Source organism: Ursus maritimus, unplaced genomic scaffold, assembly GCF_017311325.1.
Source record: "Ursus maritimus isolate PB19 unplaced genomic scaffold, ASM1731132v1 scaffold_28, whole genome shotgun sequence".
NCBI classification, from domain to species: domain Eukaryota; kingdom Metazoa; phylum Chordata; class Mammalia; order Carnivora; family Ursidae; genus Ursus; species Ursus maritimus.
This window is the reverse complement of record NW_024425341.1, coordinates 5472861-5492075: the sequence shown is the minus strand read 5'-3', so window position 1 is coordinate 5492075 and position 19215 is coordinate 5472861. Positions and strand designations below refer to the sequence as shown.

Genomic DNA, 19215 nt, shown 5'->3' with positions numbered 1-19215 from the left:
ACAGAATTTTGAGTCTCACTCTACCTACTGAAAATACCAAACAGTATTCCACGTTGGCAAAATTTATTCCGCAATTTAAATTCAGAAAGTCAGAATTTCAGTGTGTATTAAAATCCATGGCCATTTTACTTGGGCTGAAGATTTTCACTGGTTCAGCTTCAGATCTCCTCTGCACGAAGATTCAAGGTCACAAAAGGCACCCAAAAATATTCACTTTGCTCATCTTGTTGGGTCCACTTGCTCCAAAGTATTGAAGATACAGCAATGTACAGAAATACAGTATGGAAACCCCTTTGCAACTTATAAGTTAGTCACTATCGTTTATATTTTGTATGGGAGGCAAGGTACACACTTGATTCCCAAACACTGTTTGCTTGTCATTTCTAGTCTGCAAGGTAAAATCTGGGTTGCAAACCCAGAGTCCAAAGAATCCTTCCTAACCATACCCATTCCCTCCAAAGAGGGAAAGTCATGGTCAGGTCTGATATTAAGGAAGAGTTTTGAGCCTGTAGAGATGAATTCAGAAGACATGCCTCTCTGGGCCATGACAACAGCTCTTTTTAGTAAACAGTGCACCAATTGCTGCCATCGCTTGGCATCAGCCCTCCAGTAATAAGCAAAATAAGGTCAACAAACCACCAAATCCCAAGTCCTCCAAGTGTCAACAGCTTCCCTACTGCTGTGCCAGTGTGTCCCAGACAGAAACGGTCCACTCCGAAACATCCCAGGAAGAAGGAGTACAGTAAAGTGGTTATGAAGTAGTGTCCTGTATATCTAGACAGAAGGAATGAGAAGGAAGATGTTTACCGCATGAAAATTAAAACTTATTGATTAATGAATTTAACATAAGCGAAAAGATGGTGCAGCAGTCCCTCTGTGGCCTTTTATCCTCCCCAAAAAAGAAAACCTCTAGTTGGCCTAGGCTCTCAAAAGAGTACTACCCAGGACATAAAGGAACGAATACTGAGTTGGATTGGACAAGAAATAATCAAGCACATTTGCTCTGTAGGCATCCTGGGAGAAGCAGAGTCTGGGCCTGCATCCCTCCCTGACTCAGGCTCCTTTCCTGAGGCTGCACTTCTGAATGCAGTTCTCTAAGGAAATGCTGTCGTCTCTCCTCAGATGAACACTCATCTCCGTATACCCTTCTTTTGTGGCAATTAAAAATGAGGTTTCTTCAATAAGGACTTGGGTCTTACATACTACGATAACACTCAATTGCAGTTGCTCTAATATCATCACTAAACACCACAGACTCTCCACTAGCAAATGATATAAATACATTCTGTGCCTTTCAGCAAAATTTACAGAAATGACCCTAATTCTTTAAGATATTATCTTCCAGGACAGAGATCCACACTTTCCATAATAAAACCTTTATTCCTCAAATATTAAGGCTATTTTCACAGGATTTATGCCTATCATAGGAATTTTGGAGCTAGATGGTCCAAACTCTGGTCCAACTCCTTTATTTTGTAGGTGAAGACAGAGTCTCTGGGCTTCCACAGACACTTAGCTAGTTGATGAAAGAGACATTCAGAACTTATGGCCTCTGGTCTCATAACAGTGTCCTTTCTGTTTATAACCACATCGCCCCTGTCTTTGGATTATGCACAGTAATCATGTTGCCCCTTTAACACTAAAGGTAAAAGAAAAAGTCACATCACGAGATGACAAGGAAAATAGCTCTACCTATCCAAGTACCAACTACTCCATTCAAAGTAACACTTACTTTATACAAGGTTTATTCTCCCGTAGGAAGGTCCTAGGACTGGCACACTCAATCCCATCGAGGGCCCGGCACTGGACAGATGTGTGTTCCACGTCACTGTAGGCCTGCCCACCGAACTGTGGCATAACAACCAAAACGAAACAAACAACCCAAACTTACCAAAGCAAGTTACACAAAATAGATCTTCATATTCATTAATAAGTGGTGACTCAGGACAATAATCATACTAAAGTTGGGGTAAAGCTGTGTTCAAGAGCAAGGAATTTAGTAATTCAAGTGATTTTAAATTATTCCACCCTAACTGTATGTTGTTTTAAATAAACTCCTTTTTTTTCTTTTTTGTGACTAGCTTCTTTAATATAGTGAAAAAATTTATAATCAGCTTCATTAAATGCCATTTAGAATAGATGGACAAAAAGTTTTAATTATCCTATATTTACAGGAAAGACAGTACATAGAGCATTTGGAAATGGGTATTTAAAAAGTCAATGTGTATTAGAGGTCTGTTTTATATATATTATAAATGAACATAATTAGGAAAAGACCTCAGAATTATCATCTGACTCAGAACTTTTTTTAGGTTGTGAATGTGTGATTATCAGATATCTATAGTACATTTTTGTATACGTTTATATTTCAGCAAAAAATTTCAGAACAGAACCTCTTAGCATTTATGTACCTGAATTCTAGCAGAGAAAGCACAGCTGTACATTCTCCACTGGCACCTTAGTAAGTACTTCACTATTATTTTCATTGGTGCATTCCTCAAAGGGAAGGGAGTTGGAAATCATACCTTCCCTGGGATTCAGGTGCCTGAGTACTGGTCCTCTAGGACTTCTGGGGAAAGTCGCAGTTTGAGTGCCCTGACAGGATCAACTCAGTTTTTAATTATAATGGGCAAAAGTAGGGGCACCTGGGTAGCTCATTTGGTTGAGCAGCTGACTCTTGATTTCGGCTCAGGTCCTATGTCAGGGTCATGGGATCGAGCCCTGTGTCCAGGCTCCGCGCTCACTAGGGAGTCTGCTTGAGATTCTCTCCCTCTCCCTCTGTCCCCTTCTCCCCCTGCTCTTGCTCTCTCTCCCTCTCAAATGAATACATAAATCTTTAAAAAAAATAAAATGGGCAAAAGTAAGTGATCTCTATACAATGCCAGCTCAAACCTTCAAAACCTTCATTGATAATTATCAACAGAACAAAATCTCATTGTACTGAAAATATTTCTTTACGTAAGACTGCAGTAAGAGTTGCTTTTTGGGTCTTATTACTTTCAGGTTTATTCCTGTCTCTGATTTAGTACAGACCATGTCTTCCCATAACTCTCTTATACCCGACTGAATCTTGACTTGCATTATGCAGCATCAGGAGGAGGTACATGAACTTCACTGGTTTTGGGGAGACTAACTAGGTTGTTATTAATGGAACTGAATGGCTTCTTTCCACCCCAAGAGGCCACTGTCACCAAAGGCTTCTCCTTGAATACTATAACCTCCTACAAGGGCAGCTACTGATAGACCCCATGTATTTCCTAAGGACATGGTAGAAACTGCTTGTCTCGTGAAAAGGAAGATCACTGGCAAAAGGAGCTTTGCCCCAAATGCATGTGTAACAAAGATACAGCCTAATCCATTATTAGTTTTAAAATGCATAAGCCTTTCTTTTGTTCTTTTAGGAAAGTGCACGCTTGAAGGATAATGAAGAGGTGACATAATAGCTTTAAATCAGTCAATCTCAGCCCAGAGAGCCAAAGACAGGTTGGTCTGTGCACACGCTGCTTCTTCCTGAGGAAATGAAATGTCTTGTGAACGTCACTGACGCTGGCCATGCTAGAAACTTCCAGTAAGTCACTCTAATGAAGTCTACAAAAAGGTAACTTCATACCCCATATACTTTTTTGTAACAGCATTTAGCCAGTCCTATTTCTCTATGCAAAGGTTTGCTTACAAAACAAAATAAAAACCCACCTTGAGACAACCATAACCGAGTTCCTGGGATGCAGTTGCATTTCCAACATGATCCACTGGGTCGTCACATTCTATAAATTCATCAGGTCTGTAAATCACAAGTAAGATCACGACCATCATTCTCATATGGTTTTTGCAAATGGCTGTTTACATGTATATAATCAAAACAGGCAAGAGACATTTCTTCAAGTTTTCTAGGGTTTAATTCTGACTGTTCCCCAAGGCAAGAGCTTCTGTCAGATTGAAGAACAGCAAGCAGGTCAAACAGCCATCCATCCAAATGATTCTTTTATTGGGGAAGGGGAGTGTTTCTGGTCCTATTTCTACATGGATTCTACTTCTCCCATGGCTTTCTCTCTTTCCAAGCAAAGAGCCACAAGGCAATGGGAGCAAAATTGAAGCCAAAGGATTCCCAGTTCTCTTTGCATTTCCCAAACGCCTTTTCTCATTGACTAAAAAGAGACGTTAAAAATGACTTGGTTCTGCAACGGTTAGGATATTGCTTTTTTAGAAGAAAGTGCCTTGTAGGCAAGGACAAGTAATGTACTCCATTTGTGCCTCATTACTAGCACCTACGATGGATTCTCCTTCGTTAAAGGGAGCAGGATAGAGAAGGCACAACCTCGTACCCTTCTTCCGGAGACTATATGATGTCACTCCTCCCTAGTTCTCCTCTTTCGGGATCCCAAAGGATCTGCCACCGACACACAAGGTTTTCCCCTGCATGGGTGAGAGGAGTGAGACCTGTCATGAAATTTACATTCCGCGTGTTGACTATCAGGTTCTCAGGTGGAGAGGGTCTGAAAAAAAAAAAGCAACCTCCCTTCCCCCACCCCAACACCCATATATCCCCGGCCCCATCTCCATCTCCGCCTCGATGACTGGGTAGCTTACAAGTAAGAGCAAAGGATGACTGGAGAATGGGGGTCGCCATATTCCCAGCTCGGAGCGCCGGCAGAGCCCTCTGGGTGGGCGGCGCCAGCGGATGTGAGCTCCGGCTCGGNGGTAGCGTTGTGCGAGTGGCTCCGTGAGACACAGTGCAGCAGAAGTAGATTTCCCAGCAGCAAAGCCGCTTGGCCGCACAGAAGTAAGTAACTCACCGGGCAACCACCCAGCACCATCTTCCCGGGCCCAGTGGCTGAGACCCGACCTCAACCACAAACCCGGGCCCGCACATCCGACCCCAGCAAGCCCTGTTTGGTCAGGCCTCTCCGAGGAGCCTCACTCCTCGCCACCAAGCAGCCAATGGGCGTGCAGCTCGACGCTCCGCCCAACGCTCTCAAACCAATCAGAAAAGGCTGCGCAGGGGGCGGGGCTGCCCTTCATTTCTGCTCCTCAATTCCGCTTCTGGGTCTCGCGCTCCATCTTATTTTACTCCTAGTACTTCCTCCAATCAGGTCCTTCTACGCCCAAAGTAGGCGGGCCAGGAAGCAGAGGGGGCGGAGCATGAATGGCAGTGGGCGGGGCAGGCTAGTGAGGGTTTTAGCGGCCGGGACAGAAATCCCCTTCTCCCGCCGGCGACTGGATTTTTCTCTACGTCAGCGTAGGGAGCGCGATGTCGGGAGCGAGCTCGGACAAGAGCCGAGTTGCGTCAGTGCAGAGCGCGTGTTCGTCCCGGGCGCGCGCATCCCGGCCAGCTCTGGGGCCCCGGCAGGGCTGGGAAATGATGGAGCAGGCGGAGACAGAGGCGACCGAGTGTTGAGTGGAACCTGCGGAATCGGCCGCGATGGGATCGGGCGCTGGCTCGCCCTTTGGGGTCCTCCGGCTCCAGTGGCTGCTGTTGTTCGGCTTGGTGGGCCCAGTTCTCGGTGGGGCTCGGCCAGGTGGGTGTCCGCCCCCCAGGGACCTCTGAGATTTCTGTTTCCTAGGGCTGGGACGCTCGGAGTTACCCTGTGGTGCCGGAGCGGAGGGGCCTGGCGGGGACTGCACCTGGGGTTGGGAGGCGGAGTCGCTCCAGCTGTGTGTGGACAGTGCTCAGACCCGAGACTCGGGGTCTGGCGCCCCAAACCCTTCTTGGCAGTGTTCTCCTGCTTGGTCCCTTTTCCTCCTTTTCCGGCTTGGCAGAGCCTTTTGCAGTGCGCCCCACCCCCATCTCGCTCATAACTGGGTCTCCCAGACTCTCTTGGGACTTCTCTGGGACCGACTCTGACCCCAGGGAGTCGGCTGAAAGCCTTGGAGTCTGAGTGCGCGCCGAGGGTGTGTTCTTGTTTAAACTGCTTTGAGAAATGGAGCTTGGTTTTTGCTTGTAGAGTTAATGTCACTTGGAAAGAGACCGGGAGATGGAACTTTTGCTCCAGGTTATCATAATTTGAAATTTTGACGTTCATTTTAATAGCGGAGTCACTGGTATGTCCACCGAACTAAATTTAGTGGTGGAATAAAGGGGGGTTGCTCATTTGTTTTGGGCCATTTTGTTGTTATAGTAAAGAGTACTTATTTTTGGAAGTGAAGTGCTATGTTTCTATAGCTAAACAGTGTTTTATCTGCATTTTTACTGGGTTCGTAATGTCTTAAATCCGTGAAAATAATCCCTGCTCTGCTTAAATCACGGGATTATGGTAAGAATTAAATCGTTTATGTGAGATTGCTTTTGAATTGTGAAACTTCTTTAAATATGTAAGGTATTTATCCTGGAGATGCCCAAACGTAGTGGAAACAAATTGCTAACACTCTAGCTTCTTTCTGGAAACGGTTTCGTTTATTTTGCCTCTTGAATTAAATTATTGTTTGCATGGCTCTTATTTTCTTTATTAGCCGTGAAGTATGATGGAGAATGAGCGTTTTTACTAAAGGCTGCCTTGAGAGTTGTTCAGAGGTGATGATGGAAGATTTCAATGTAGGACTGCTGACCTTCAGGAAACTAATTACATTTTTTTTTGTTTTGTTTTTTTTTTTTTGGCAATTAAGTAAATTTGCCTCGTAGTTGGAATTCTGAAGCTCTAAATACTGAAACTTCATTGAATGGAAAGACACCATATCTTTTCTGGTTAACACTGTTTTTGCTGTGCTTTTCATGGATGGTTAACATTTACCAATCTATAAGGTGAAGTATAGTATACATTTGGAGTTTTAGTAATCCATGATTCTCTGTGTTTGCAAATATAAATAGGACTATATTTTTAATGTTAATGTATGTATTATTGGATACTTGCATATAGGTGAATGGAAGATCCTTATGTGTTTTTTTTTAATTATAAGATTTTATTTATTAGAGAGCATGAGAAAGCACCGGGGGGGGGGCAGAGAGAGAGGGAGAGCATGAGAGAGCACAAGGTGGGGATGAGGGGGGAGGAAAGAGAGAGGGAGAGGGAGAAGCAGACTCCATGCAGAGCAGGGAGCCCAACTTGGGGACCCTGGGGGTGATGATCTGAGCTGAAGTCAGATGTTTAACAGACTGAGCCACCCAGGTGCCCCAGAATATCTTTAATGGGTTTTAACTGTGGCTTTAACAGTTTATGGCCAGTTCTTCATTTAATTAAGCGTGGGTATACCTTCAATATTTAGTCAACATTTATCAAATTCCTGTAAAACACCATGCTTAATGCTTACGGAGGGGCAAGGGGTGACTAAGTGTGCTCAGTCTTTCTGGGAGATGTATAAAACCTTGGGGGAGGTTTATAGTATAACTGTTATTTGAACTCATCTACATCAGGGAATGTTCAAGTCAAAGGATATGAGTGCTTTCTAAGGAGAAGAAAGAGTTATTGCAAGAGTAGGGAGGGATAAAAGAACATGACTTACTAGGGAATGAGGAGAATGTCTGCAGGTGGTCTGCATGAAAGAAAGAAGCTAAGGTAGGTTGGTACCAGTTGGGGAGAGCCTTCTATTCCATGCTAAGGGATTTGGACTTTACCTTGTAGGACATTCTTTGGGCAAGAAGGTTTTTCAAATACGGGTATGACATAACTAGATTTGCAATTAAGGTAACTGGCAAAGCAGTGGAGGACAGAATACAGGAGGGAGAGACTGGAGGCTGGGAGAGACTAGTTGAGAGGCTTTTGTAATAGTGAGCAATGAGTCAACTCATATTTCTCTAGGGGAATGTTCCTCCAAAATCAGCTGACTAAATTTTTGCAATACAGGATGTTTAAAACATGCACTGAGGGGCGCCTGGGTAGCGCAGTCGTTAAGCGGCTGCCTTCGGCTCAGTGCGTGATCCCGGCGTTCTGGGATCGAGTCCCACATCGGGCTCCTCGGCTGGGAGCCTGCTTCTTCCTCTCCCTCTCCCTCTCCCCTGCTGTGTTCCCTCTCTCGCTGGCTGTCTCTCTGTCACATAAATAAAATAAAATCTATAAAAAAAAATGCACTGAAACATTTTCTGTTAATAAGGAGGAATTTGAGGACTCAGTAGGTACCACCCACACATTAGTTACACTAGAAGTTGAGTAGGTTTTGGTAGGATCTTTACTACCGTTTATTAAACTGTGTCAGTGAGGAAATGCAGTATAAATTCCAAAGGGCTGACACTTACAGTAAACTTAAAAAAACCCCAACAAACTGAGGCTGACAAAGGTAACTATATCATTGTGAAAAAATGACAAAGGGAATTGGGTATGAAACCTTTACTGATTTTCTCTTTTAAGGTAGTAATTATGATGCAGACCTATAATTTTTTTTTTTTTTCAGACTAGCATGCTAAAGAGATTGAGTTTTAAAGCTTACTCATGGTGAATCACTATAAAATGAACTATGTAGTAAGAGCTTAAGTCCATACTAATTTTGTTTTTGGGTACCAGCAAATTATTTGAATTTGATATCTTTGTGTTTTTGCTATATAGGAAAATGTAGTCTTTTAAATTTAAAGTTAGTTTTGCTCTCCAACTTTTAAGTAAAAAAGAACACATTTATAATTATATACAAAACAAGTTCCTGGGTTCAAGACAATTTTCAAAAAGCGTTTTAAAATTTTATCTCATCAGAGTTGACTTTATATTTGTTTTTTGTTAAAAATCCTGGTTTATGGGGCGCCTGAGTGGCTCAGTCATTAAGCGTCTGCCTTTGGCTCAGGGCGTGGTCCCAGGGTCCTGGGATCGAGCCCCACATCGGGCTCCAACGCTGGCAGCCTGCTTCTTCCTCTCCCGCCTCCCCTGTTTGTGTTCCCTCTCTTGCTGGCTTTCTGTCAAATAAATAAATAAAATCTTAAAAAAAAAAATATCCTGGTTTATTACAGAATTTCCCCAAAGGTGCAAGCTCTAAGTAACTGAAAGTTTTTTCTTGGACTATGCATAACCTCAGATATATGACATAGATAGCCTCATGATATTTTTTTCCCTTTGATATGTAGTGTATCTCAGAGTCTTGGAGTTATGCTATCCTTTGAGTCAGTGCTGTAAGACTGCCTCATAAGTAGATCTAGTCTTCTTGGTATCACTTTGAATTGTACAATCTTGTTTGTATGTTGAGAGATTATTTTAGTTTATTTCTCATTTTTTGACATTGTTATTTTAGTCAAATCGTTTTTCTGAAGTGGTCATGTGTGAGCTACTACTTGAATCAGACCTTTTAAGAATGAGTTAGGAAACCTGAGTTCACTTAATTTGGTCAGTTTTAAGTATGGAGTTGTTTTTGTATTTGTTTATGTTTATCTTAACGTAAGAATTAGAGTATTTTAGTTTATATCAAGAACAGTATATGGGAAATGCCTTTTTCCCTTTGACACATTTTTCTTTTAATGAGATTTTTCATGGTTTAGCTCATCTTAGGAGCCTTATTCCCCTTTTCCTTTTATAGTCGCTCCTTAGAACCCTTTTGCAAGTAGACCCCGGAAGGGCCTGCTCCATTGGCTTTGCTGATATTAGAATCCTGTTGTGAATAGAAACTGTGATCCCAGCTACCTGAGAGAGTTGGCTAAGCGGTCTATAGCAGGCCATACAATGAAATAGAGCATTGCAGTTAAAATGCAAATGTGTGGACCATGTGGATTTCTGGAGAATTGGTATAAAAGATATTAATCATAAAAATAAAGCTTAATTCAGGTTATACATGATAATGAACAATTAGGAAATCTATTACGTATGGCCGTAAAGATAAGAAGTCGTTTACTCAACACGTAGTCATTGAATTCTTACTGTATCAGGGCAGGAAACACATGATCCATAAATTATATTGTCCTTATAAGGTGCTGTCCTTTGTCTCAAGAAACTGAAATTCTTTGCTAGAGGAACTTAAGTTCTCCAGGGCATTAAATCTTATAAGTGGTTAGTGGTTTTCCCATAGGAGCACTTAAAAACAAACAGCAGCAAAGCTCTGTTCTTTTTAAATGTGAAGATGGGTAAATGTAAAAAAAAAAAAAAAAGTAAAAAAAAATTGTGACATTCAAAAAATGTAAAAAGGTAGGACATAGCAATTGAAATTATAATTATATTTGAATATATATGATATATATTTATATATATGATATATATTTATTTGGGGTTGATCTTGTGAATGGAATGGAAATATGTGGCTCAAAGTAACAGGGTTTTATGGATTTAATTACAATAATTTCTATTTTAAAATAATTGGGGCAACAAAATTATTTTATTTATGCTGTATGTGGAACTCACGTTTATCTTCTGTAGTGAAAGTATTTAAAGGTGGCTGTTTGTTTCCATAATAGGCAGGAAGGAAAGGAGAAAAGCCCATGACTGAGAGTTCACATTTGTTTGCTTTGCAATTAAGTAGAATTCTTTTAACTTGTTTCCCTCTACTACAGTTACTATTATGAAACATATACTTAGACTTTCTTCAAAACGCAGTTCATAAAAAGATCCAAGGAGTTAGAGGAATAAAGAAATGCAACTAACACCCTTCCCTTTCTTTCACGAAGTTGAAGACTCTTTAAGTTTCATGTTTCAGCTCTTATTTTTATCTCCAGCCCATGTTTCCTAGTAATGTGATTTTTGACGGTGTGCTTATTCTGTCAAATTCTAAAATACAAATTTGTATCCTCTGTTAGTTGATCGTATTAAGATTTTTATTTTTATTATGAACTATATCCTTATAATGGTGTTCAGCTGGGGGCGGTTTTGCCCCCACGAGGCACCTGGGGGATATTTTTAGTTGTCATACTGATGGTTCTTCTGGCATCTAGTGGATAGAGGCCATGAATGCTACTAAACGTCCTGCATTGCACAAGGCAGCCCCCCATAGCAAAGAATTTTCTGGCCCCAAATGTCAGCAGTGCTGAGGCTGAAGCTTTATACAAATAATGTGCATGCACTTCCTTTATAGTAACATGGGAAACATGTTATTTAGGTTCCCATGAGAAGGTTGCTACTATTTGTGATTAAAAAAAGGAATATGGGAAAAAATATGTACATTGCTTATGATGTTCTGGAACTCCTTATGGCACTCAGAAAGATCCTTGGATTTTAAAACCAAGAAGTCAGTATTGGAATAACAACTCTACATACAATAGTTATTTTTGGATGCTGTAATTTTACATTAAAAATAAATGATTAATTGTGGTGGTGTTTTTTTTCCTACCAGGAATTTTGCTTTAAAATGAGAAGGACAGAAAGAATGTTGGATTTGGATTGTTATCTTTGCTAACAGTCTCACAGAAAGATCTGTAGTTTCAGACCTTACATTATAAAGTCATTTAACCTGTTTGAAATTGAAAGCTCTTTAAATATCTGCCTGACCAATTGTAGTTCTCTTTTCTGAGACATTTCTTTTTCTCTGTGGTGTTTCTTCTGAGTCGTAATGAAAAAAACTTGAGTTGCATATTGTTTAGCTTCTAGTGTTAACAGTTCCCTGAACCTGTTAGTGTATATATCCTTGCCTATAAAGATTTACTTAAAAAACTTTCTAGTCTGAAATAATTCTAGAGTCACAGGAAGTTGCAAATAAATGTACACAGTGATTTACTTTTTGTCACACAGAGCGTCTAATCTACTGCCTGCTAAAAGAATTTTATTCCTGCCAACTATTTGTGCCGCTGAGACAGAGCAGGAACTTGCAGAAAAACCTGGGCCCCCTCAGAGCACCAATGGCAATAATCCATTTCTCTAGTCCAGCTTGCAGGTGGCTGTACGTGATCGGGAAGCCAGAAGTCACGAGCTGGAAACAAGCTCCAGGACCCAATTTACAACAGGTGTGCTCCTACGAAAACCAGACCAGACCAGTCAGAGCCAAATGGACCCCAGCTCTGACTTTTTGCCGACGAGAAGACATGTCTCCTCAATATAATGCTAAAAATTATGCCCAGAGGTGGAAACTAACATGCAAATGAAACATACCATGTATGAAGCGTGGTGTGTCAGCTGTCCTGTGGGCCCATCATCCTGTAGTTCCCCACCCTTACGTGCTTAGATGTCATTCCTTTCCCACCTCGGCTGCTTTAAAAACTTTCCTTGGCCATTGTTCAGGGAGCCAGCCCAAGGACACTTGGCTTTGTGCTGTCTGCTTTTTGCTCCAGCAGACGCCCCTGATAAAAGCCTTGCTTGAAAATTCCTATTTGGCTTCTTATCAATTTCTGTTGCCCAGAGAGCTCAAGAATCTGGTTCCGTAACATCACCACTTTTCGGGTGCCTGTCCTAGTAGTTGAACGGATTATCATCATCCAGAGTGAAATTAGGGTAGTATTGAAACTTGTGTTTTTTAGAAATTTGTAAACAATGAAGGTCATTGAAAGATTTATTCTGGGTGAGGAAGTAGTCCTGTACCTCAGTTAATGTAGGATTAAGGATATTTCTATCTAGTGATTTGAAGCCTGCGTCTGTGAAGGCCATGGATTTCTTTTGACATGGTTCCCAGTTAACAACTCCAAATATCTGAATGATATTTTATGATAGTATGTCATAAATATGCCTTGGATTAGCCCATGGTCACTTTTGTGAGTATTGGAATCCATTTCTGGTGTTTTTTTGTAATGACTTGAAGCCATCTTTAGATAATACACCATATTATAAAGACATAAGGGGTTTAAAGGTGGGTAAAGTGTTTGAAAACTGTTGGTGTGATATATATTGTATTAGATAGGATACAATTTGTTTTCCTGTTGTACCTTTTAAAATCCCAAGCTAGACAAGATACAGACATTTTTATATACAGTGATATCTTGGAGAAAGTTAGCTGTAAATGCTTCATGTTAGTCTGTATTTGAGAAATCTGAGGGGCACAAAAATTGAGTGAATGAGCACCCAGGTTGGATGCAAAGGAGGAGAGTGGGAGTAGGGAGACCAGGTAAGAAGGAACAGAGTCTTCTAGGTGTGAGGTTAGATAGTAAGGCTGATGAAGAGGAAGGAGCTTTGGGAGATGCTAGATAATTAGTACTTTAAATAGATTATGCCTTTTTATTGAAGAAACACTCTTCTTTTTCCCCCTTGTAATTTCAAAAGTAACACAGGGATTAAAATTACTCATTGTGAAAACAAATTCCAGCAGTACAGACACAGGGGTGCAGGAGATAAGTGCCAAGTCCTTATCTCAATGCTGCATATCTCTGTATGTCTGTATATATCTAGACGACATTCTGTATGAGGAGGCTTAAGGCTGGCATGCACAAACAGAAAGACTGAGGGAAGAACACACTTTTCACTCAGTGGATCAATGTATGAAATAATTTCATTAAGTAGAATTTCTTTCACAAATAAATGCCCAAAGGGGGGTGGGGTGGGGTGGGGGGAAGAAAGGACTTCCATAAGTTAAAGAGCCTTTTAAATGTATGGACATGTTTGGATCCTAATTCACCAAATCAATGGAAAAAAAAAAAAAGAAATTCTGAAAAAATCAGGGAAATTTTGATGCTCCTGAAAAATTATTAATTTTTTTATGTGTAATAACCACATTGTGGATAAGGGTTCTTTTAGAAGTCCTTATGTCTTAGAGATTCATTCAGAATATTCACAGACACAATTATATGCTGTCTAGGATTTGCATTAAAATAGTGTGTTGAATCAGGGAGGAGATACATATGAAATTGTATTGAAGTTGGGTAATGGGTACATGTGAATTCATTATTCTTCTCTCTGCTGTTATGTATATTTAAAATTTTCTATAATATGGGGTGCCTGGGTGGCTCAGTCATTAAGTGTCTGCCTGCGGCTCACAGCGTGATGCCGGATCCCTAGGATTGAGCCCCCTATCGGGCTCCTCCCCTGGGAGCCTGCTTCTTCCTCTCCCACTCCCCCTGCTTGTGTTCCCTCTCTCGCTGGCTGTCTTTCTCTCTGTCAAATAAATAAAATCTTAAAAAAATTTTTTTTTCTATAATAAAATAATTATTTTTTAAAGTAGTTACTATAGGGAATGGGATGAAGGGAGAGACTTACTTTTCACTTTAATCAACCCTGCAGTATATCATTTATGAAATATTGCATATATATGAGACTATAAAATGTCATAAGTAAACATGTAAATATCATAAGTAAATGTACCAAACGTGTTTGAAGGAGTTACTGCAATGGAATAGATCTACTGAATGAAAAGTGTTCTTCCCTCAGTCTGTTTGTGTATGCCAGCCTTAAGCCTCCTCATACCGAATGTGGTTTAGATATATATAGACGTACAGAGATATGGAATTTTCATCCATGGTCCTTAGGTGGTGACTATCTACTTCATCAAGTTCACTGAAAAAATTGACATGCCATCAGCACTGATGCTGGAAGAAGATGTTGTGTTGGGTGTATTGAGAGACTTTGTATCAGACTCCAATAAGGGGTGTCTTCCTAAGGGATTTCCTTGGGCAATTTTGATTATACTCAGTTTTTGCTCTAGTGATGACTTTGGATCCCAAGCTCCACCTTAGGTACGATTCCACTGTGCAGTAAACTGAACAGGATTGGAATTGGGAATAAGTCAGAATGATTGTTTTGAGTTCTTCACTGTTAATAAATTTTATCAGAAGCGAGCTTTTGTTTTTAGGACACATTAATGGCAGTAATATAATTTGAGATAATTGCTACATTTTTAAGTGTATGTTTATTAGAGTTAACCCATCAGGCATTGAAAGTAACTTTTCCCTCTAATTGTCTTTGTCTGTTTCATAAGTATTCCAGTACCTGTCAGGGGATGTCAGTCATGTTAGGTGAGGCTGAAAAATGGGAGATGAGTGAATGTCCTAGGCTCCATATGCCTTCCCTCCATCTCCCCACCAAAGTACTTCTTCTTTTTTTTTTTCCTTGTGTGTATACCTTCAGATTTTTTTTAAGAAAAAGAGTTAATAAGGTTTATAGCAAAAAATTGTTTGAAAATGATTGCTGTGTATATGCTGTGAAGGCTTACATCCTTTTTAAGGAAATATATTTTTCCCCTTTATACTTATCAAGTATATTGCTCTTTTTTGTGTAAAATACACACACACACACATATGAATGTCACATGATTTTTCTGTGATTTGAACATTCAGCTTTTGATTTTGGTACCGTTTTGGTACCATTTAGGTTTTCGCATTCACTTGTTATGTAATATTTACTGTTCCTTTTCCTGTAGGTTTTCAACAGACCTCGCATCTCTCTTCTTATGAAATTATAACTCCTTGGAGATTAACTAGAGAACGAAGAGAAGCTCCTAGGCTCCATTCAAAACAGGCAAGTTATCCCTTGAGAAGTATGTATGTATTTAAATTTTACTTTTTTTAAAGAAGACAAGTGTGTTATTTCCAGCAGGGATTGGTTCAGTGAGTAGTGTTGGCCAGTGAATAGTACACCACCATTCGTATGGCACTGATATCGATTGGCCGTTATTCTAGTAAAAGTAATATATCGATCCTTAGTAGCTTTAAAAATTTTTTTTTAAGACAAATGGTCAGCTTGAAACAGAATGAAATAATTAGATAAAATTCTATGACCAGGGTACGATGCTGATTATATAGATTTCTAACCCTTTTCTCACTGCTGATGGTTACAGTGGCCTTTTCATAATAATAATTAATCTCTCTCTTAGTTTGTGATAGGTAGAATACTTCATACTGTATCTTCACAGACTCTGGAGAATAGTAGTATGTTACATGTATATATTTCATATATGGGAATGTTTACTCAAAAGTGAGTTTTAGCTCCATATCAGAAGAAACATTACTGTGCTGTTAATGGGGTAACCAATGCACAAAAATTATTTTTTATACTATTTTCTCCTACTATAAAGTTGAGAAGTAATAATTTGGAATTCAATTGATTTTGCAAACTCTTCAACTTTAGAGAAGTATAATCTAACTTTATTGTAATTTAACAGTAACAGACGATGAAGGATAGAGTTTAGCTTATTATGTCTGATTTGCTGGTCTAATTATAAATAGAGGGCAGCTGGTACATTGTGCAGAGCCTGGGCCTTGTAAAAGGAACGCTGGAGTTAAGAGTTAGGAGCTTTTAGTTTTAGTCCGTCCTCCAAGTCCTACCTCTAGTTGGGGAGGTCATTCAATTCTATTTCTTTTCTATAAGTAAAGAATAAATGGCCCTTCAACTTATAATTCTTCCTTCGTTTTGTTTTGACCTGGACGTGCTACCATTTGATTATGTTTTGCCTTAGGCTAGAATTAATGTGTACTTGCTTCATTATTTTTCTCTTTTTCTTCACTTTTTAGCACAGGGACTATGCTTTCCACTTTATTGTGCCTCTGATTGTGTCTGCATCAGTATTGCACATATAGGTACTTGTGATCACAATAAATGTCATTCACATGCCCTGATAAATCTTTGGAGAAGTAGAAGCACTGTTTGGGCAGTGGAGATATGGCAGTGAACAAAACAGACAAAATTCATGTTCTTATGGAGCTTCTATTCTAGCAGGATGGGGGGAGGAGACAGTAAACAGAGAAAGAATATAGATTAATAATGTAGATTACTTAAGGTGGTAATATGTGCTCTTGAGAAAATTATACCAGGAATGTGGATAGCAAGTGCTGGAAGTGAGGGTAGGGGTGGGGTGAGAGGGTTTGTATTTTTTAATAGGGCAGCCCGGGAAAGCCTTACTGAGAAATAGACCCTTGAGTAAAGACCAGAAGCAGGGGAATGAGCAATCCAGGCAGATATTTGGGGAAGCAATATAGTATCACGAAACAATTCTCAGACTCTTCAGAACTTTTCTCAGATGGTAGGACAGTGGTGTTTTTATATCCTATGATTGACCAAGAGCTGAAATGATAGAACAGCACATGCCAGAACTGTGATGATGGAAGGAGCTTGGAATTTTTGTTGTTGCTGTTTCTTCCTTGCTTTTGTTTTATTTTTAGTTTTGATTCTTATTGAAGTATAACATATAGTGTTATATTAGTGTCAGGTGTACAGTGTAATGACTCAACAGTTCTATACATTACTCAGTGCTCACCAAGATAAGTGACGTCACCATCTGTCACCAAACAATATTATTACCATCTTGTGGACTAAATTCTCTATGCTGTACTTTTCATCTCTATTGTCTTACTTATTTTGTCTCTGAAAGTTTGTACCTAGGAGCTTGGTATTTTTGATGCCTAAGTTGAGATCGAGGTAGCATCAAGGTAGATAATAGGCTCACACTCACGGCGTGGAAGTAGAGTGCCAAGGGCTGTAACCCGGTCTAGGCTCTAGAAATGGGCTGTTGATGAGCCCTAGAAGAGGGGATCGTGCTATTTCTTGGCAAAATGTTAACCTAGAGTCCAGAAACAGAAAGGAAAATAAGAGGACACTTCTGATAACATTATTTGTTGAGGCCCTCTATGACTTTCCCTTTGGTTAAAGCATTAAGGCAAAGTGGAATCTCATGGTTCTAATGATCACATTAAGTGCTTCTGATGGGTAAGTTGCTGGGGAAGTTGTTTGAGGTAGAGAAGAGGGGCCCATGAATGTGAGGGTGTATAAGTGCAGATTACTTTATCTCAATACATTGACTCAACTATAAGGCATACCGTTGTTTAATATACCACTAATTAGGGAAGAAACAGAGTCCTGCCGGTTCGACAGCTGTGCCTTTGATGCATCTTGATTTCAGAGATGTTCATTTGTGGGGTAAAAAGTGTGTTTTAGAAGCGATGAAATGTGGTAAGCTGTGTGAAGATATAAAATCATCAGAGTGTATGAGTTTCAACTTTTGGGTAACTAGAACTAGAGATAATCTCTTGAAACTAAGAAATTCATTTCACTTAAACAAAAGGAAGAACTACTTTACACTGTAGGTAATACATGGCCAGACTTAATAGAAATAATTCCTAAAGTTAGAGCTGAATTATGAATGAATTTGAGGAGAGTTTAGATGGACGTGCAAGTGATTTCCCACAATAGGTTATAAAAGGAAGGTAGGGGTGATCAGAGTATCATTTTTATTATTTAAGAGCAGTTATAAGGTTCTGTAAAACAATTTTAATCGATGCCAAATTATTTTAATTCAGGATGGACTTTTCAGTGTCTTACAAATACCTGTTGTTGAAAAGTAATTTATAAGATGGTGTTTTATTGTTTTTTTTTTTTTCTCCTCTGTGCATTTAGGTATCTTATATCATTCAAGCTGAAGGAAAAGAGCATATTATTCACTTGGAAAGGAACAAGTAAGAAATTTAATTTACTTTAGCTTTTTGGTTTAAAAAATAGTATGTTTTGAAAGAGAGTGTGTTTTAAGTGGTATATTTAAGTAGTCTATTTAATTAGATGTTTAGTAGATTGATAAAAAGGTGAGAATAACAAGAGTAGCAGTGTGGAAAAAGCCATACTATTTTTGGTTTCCGTTGACATTAGAATAAGGGAAAAGAAATTAAAGCCAAAGAAAGTTGCATTTCAGAAGAACACTTTTTAGTTGTGATCGGCCCAAGGAACAACTGAGCAGTGGTAGAGAAGTCTTTAATAGTTACATCAGTCTGCTAGTGCTGCCGTAACAAAATACCACAGACTAAAAAAAAAAAAAAAAGGAAGTTTATTTTCTCACAGTTCTGGAGACCAGAAGTCCAAGATCAAGGGGCCATCTGGGCTGGTGTCTGGAGCGGGCTCTCCTCTTGAGTTCCAGATGGCCATCTTCTCATGCTGTGCTCACATGGCCTCCTTGGTATGGGGGGTGGAGGTTGGGGGGAGGAGCAAGCTGTCTGGTGTCTCTTCTAGTAGGGGCACCAATCCTGTCAGTTCAGGTCCTTACCCATATGACCTTATTTAACCATAATTACTTCCTTAGTAGCTCCATTTCCAAATATAGCTACACTGGCTGTGAGGCTTCAACATACGAATTTTTCTGCAGGGGTTGAGAGTGGGGAGAGGGGAGGGACGCAGGTATGTAGGACACAAGAGTAGTTTCTCACCTCTTTATTTTAATCCCTTCTCCACATTTTGGCATGTTTTCACCTGATCCCACTTTGGTTGTATGTGTTCTTTGACTGCCTTTTAAAATGCCAAGTTTTTAACCATGCTGAGTCACCCACTTTCCTGTGGCCTGTCTCTCCCTGTTCCCTTTTCTTTCTTTTTAAAAAAGATTTATTTATTTATTTGAGAGAGAGACAGCACGCACAAGTGTGAGGGGCAGAGGGAGAAGGAGAGAGAATCTTAAGCGGGCTCCAAGCACAGCATGGCGCCCGACGCAGGTCTCAGTCTCACAACCCTGTGTTGATCGTGACCTGAGCTGAAAGCCAGAGTCCAGCTCTTAACT

The 19215-nt window shown here is 40.0% G+C and overlaps 2 protein-coding genes across 2 annotated transcripts in view; one reads left to right on the top strand and one right to left on the bottom strand.

Moving 5' to 3' along the window:
* Positions 1-46: 46 nt before the first annotated feature.
* On the bottom strand, positions 47-4922 carry TM2D2 (TM2 domain containing 2). Its single transcript, XM_008686618.2, has 4 exons — positions 4588-4922; positions 3694-3781; positions 1733-1848; positions 47-774 (listed from the first exon to the last, which is right to left on the bottom strand). Exons 1-4 carry the CDS (start codon positions 4812-4814, stop codon positions 561-563), a joined length of 645 nt encoding a protein of 214 aa, XP_008684840.2. The 5' UTR covers positions 4815-4922; the 3' UTR covers positions 47-560.
* Positions 4923-5281: 359 nt separating this feature from the next.
* The window catches only part of ADAM9 (ADAM metallopeptidase domain 9), a 135782-nt gene continuing 121848 nt past the window's right edge, over positions 5282-19215 (top strand). The window contains exons 1-3 of the mRNA XM_008686620.2: positions 5282-5516; positions 15106-15203; positions 18075-18133. Coding sequence (XP_008684842.1) covers positions 5420-5516; positions 15106-15203; positions 18075-18133 — 254 coding nt within the window. The 5' untranslated portion in view covers positions 5282-5419. The remainder of the gene's footprint in view (positions 5517-15105; positions 15204-18074; positions 18134-19215) is intronic.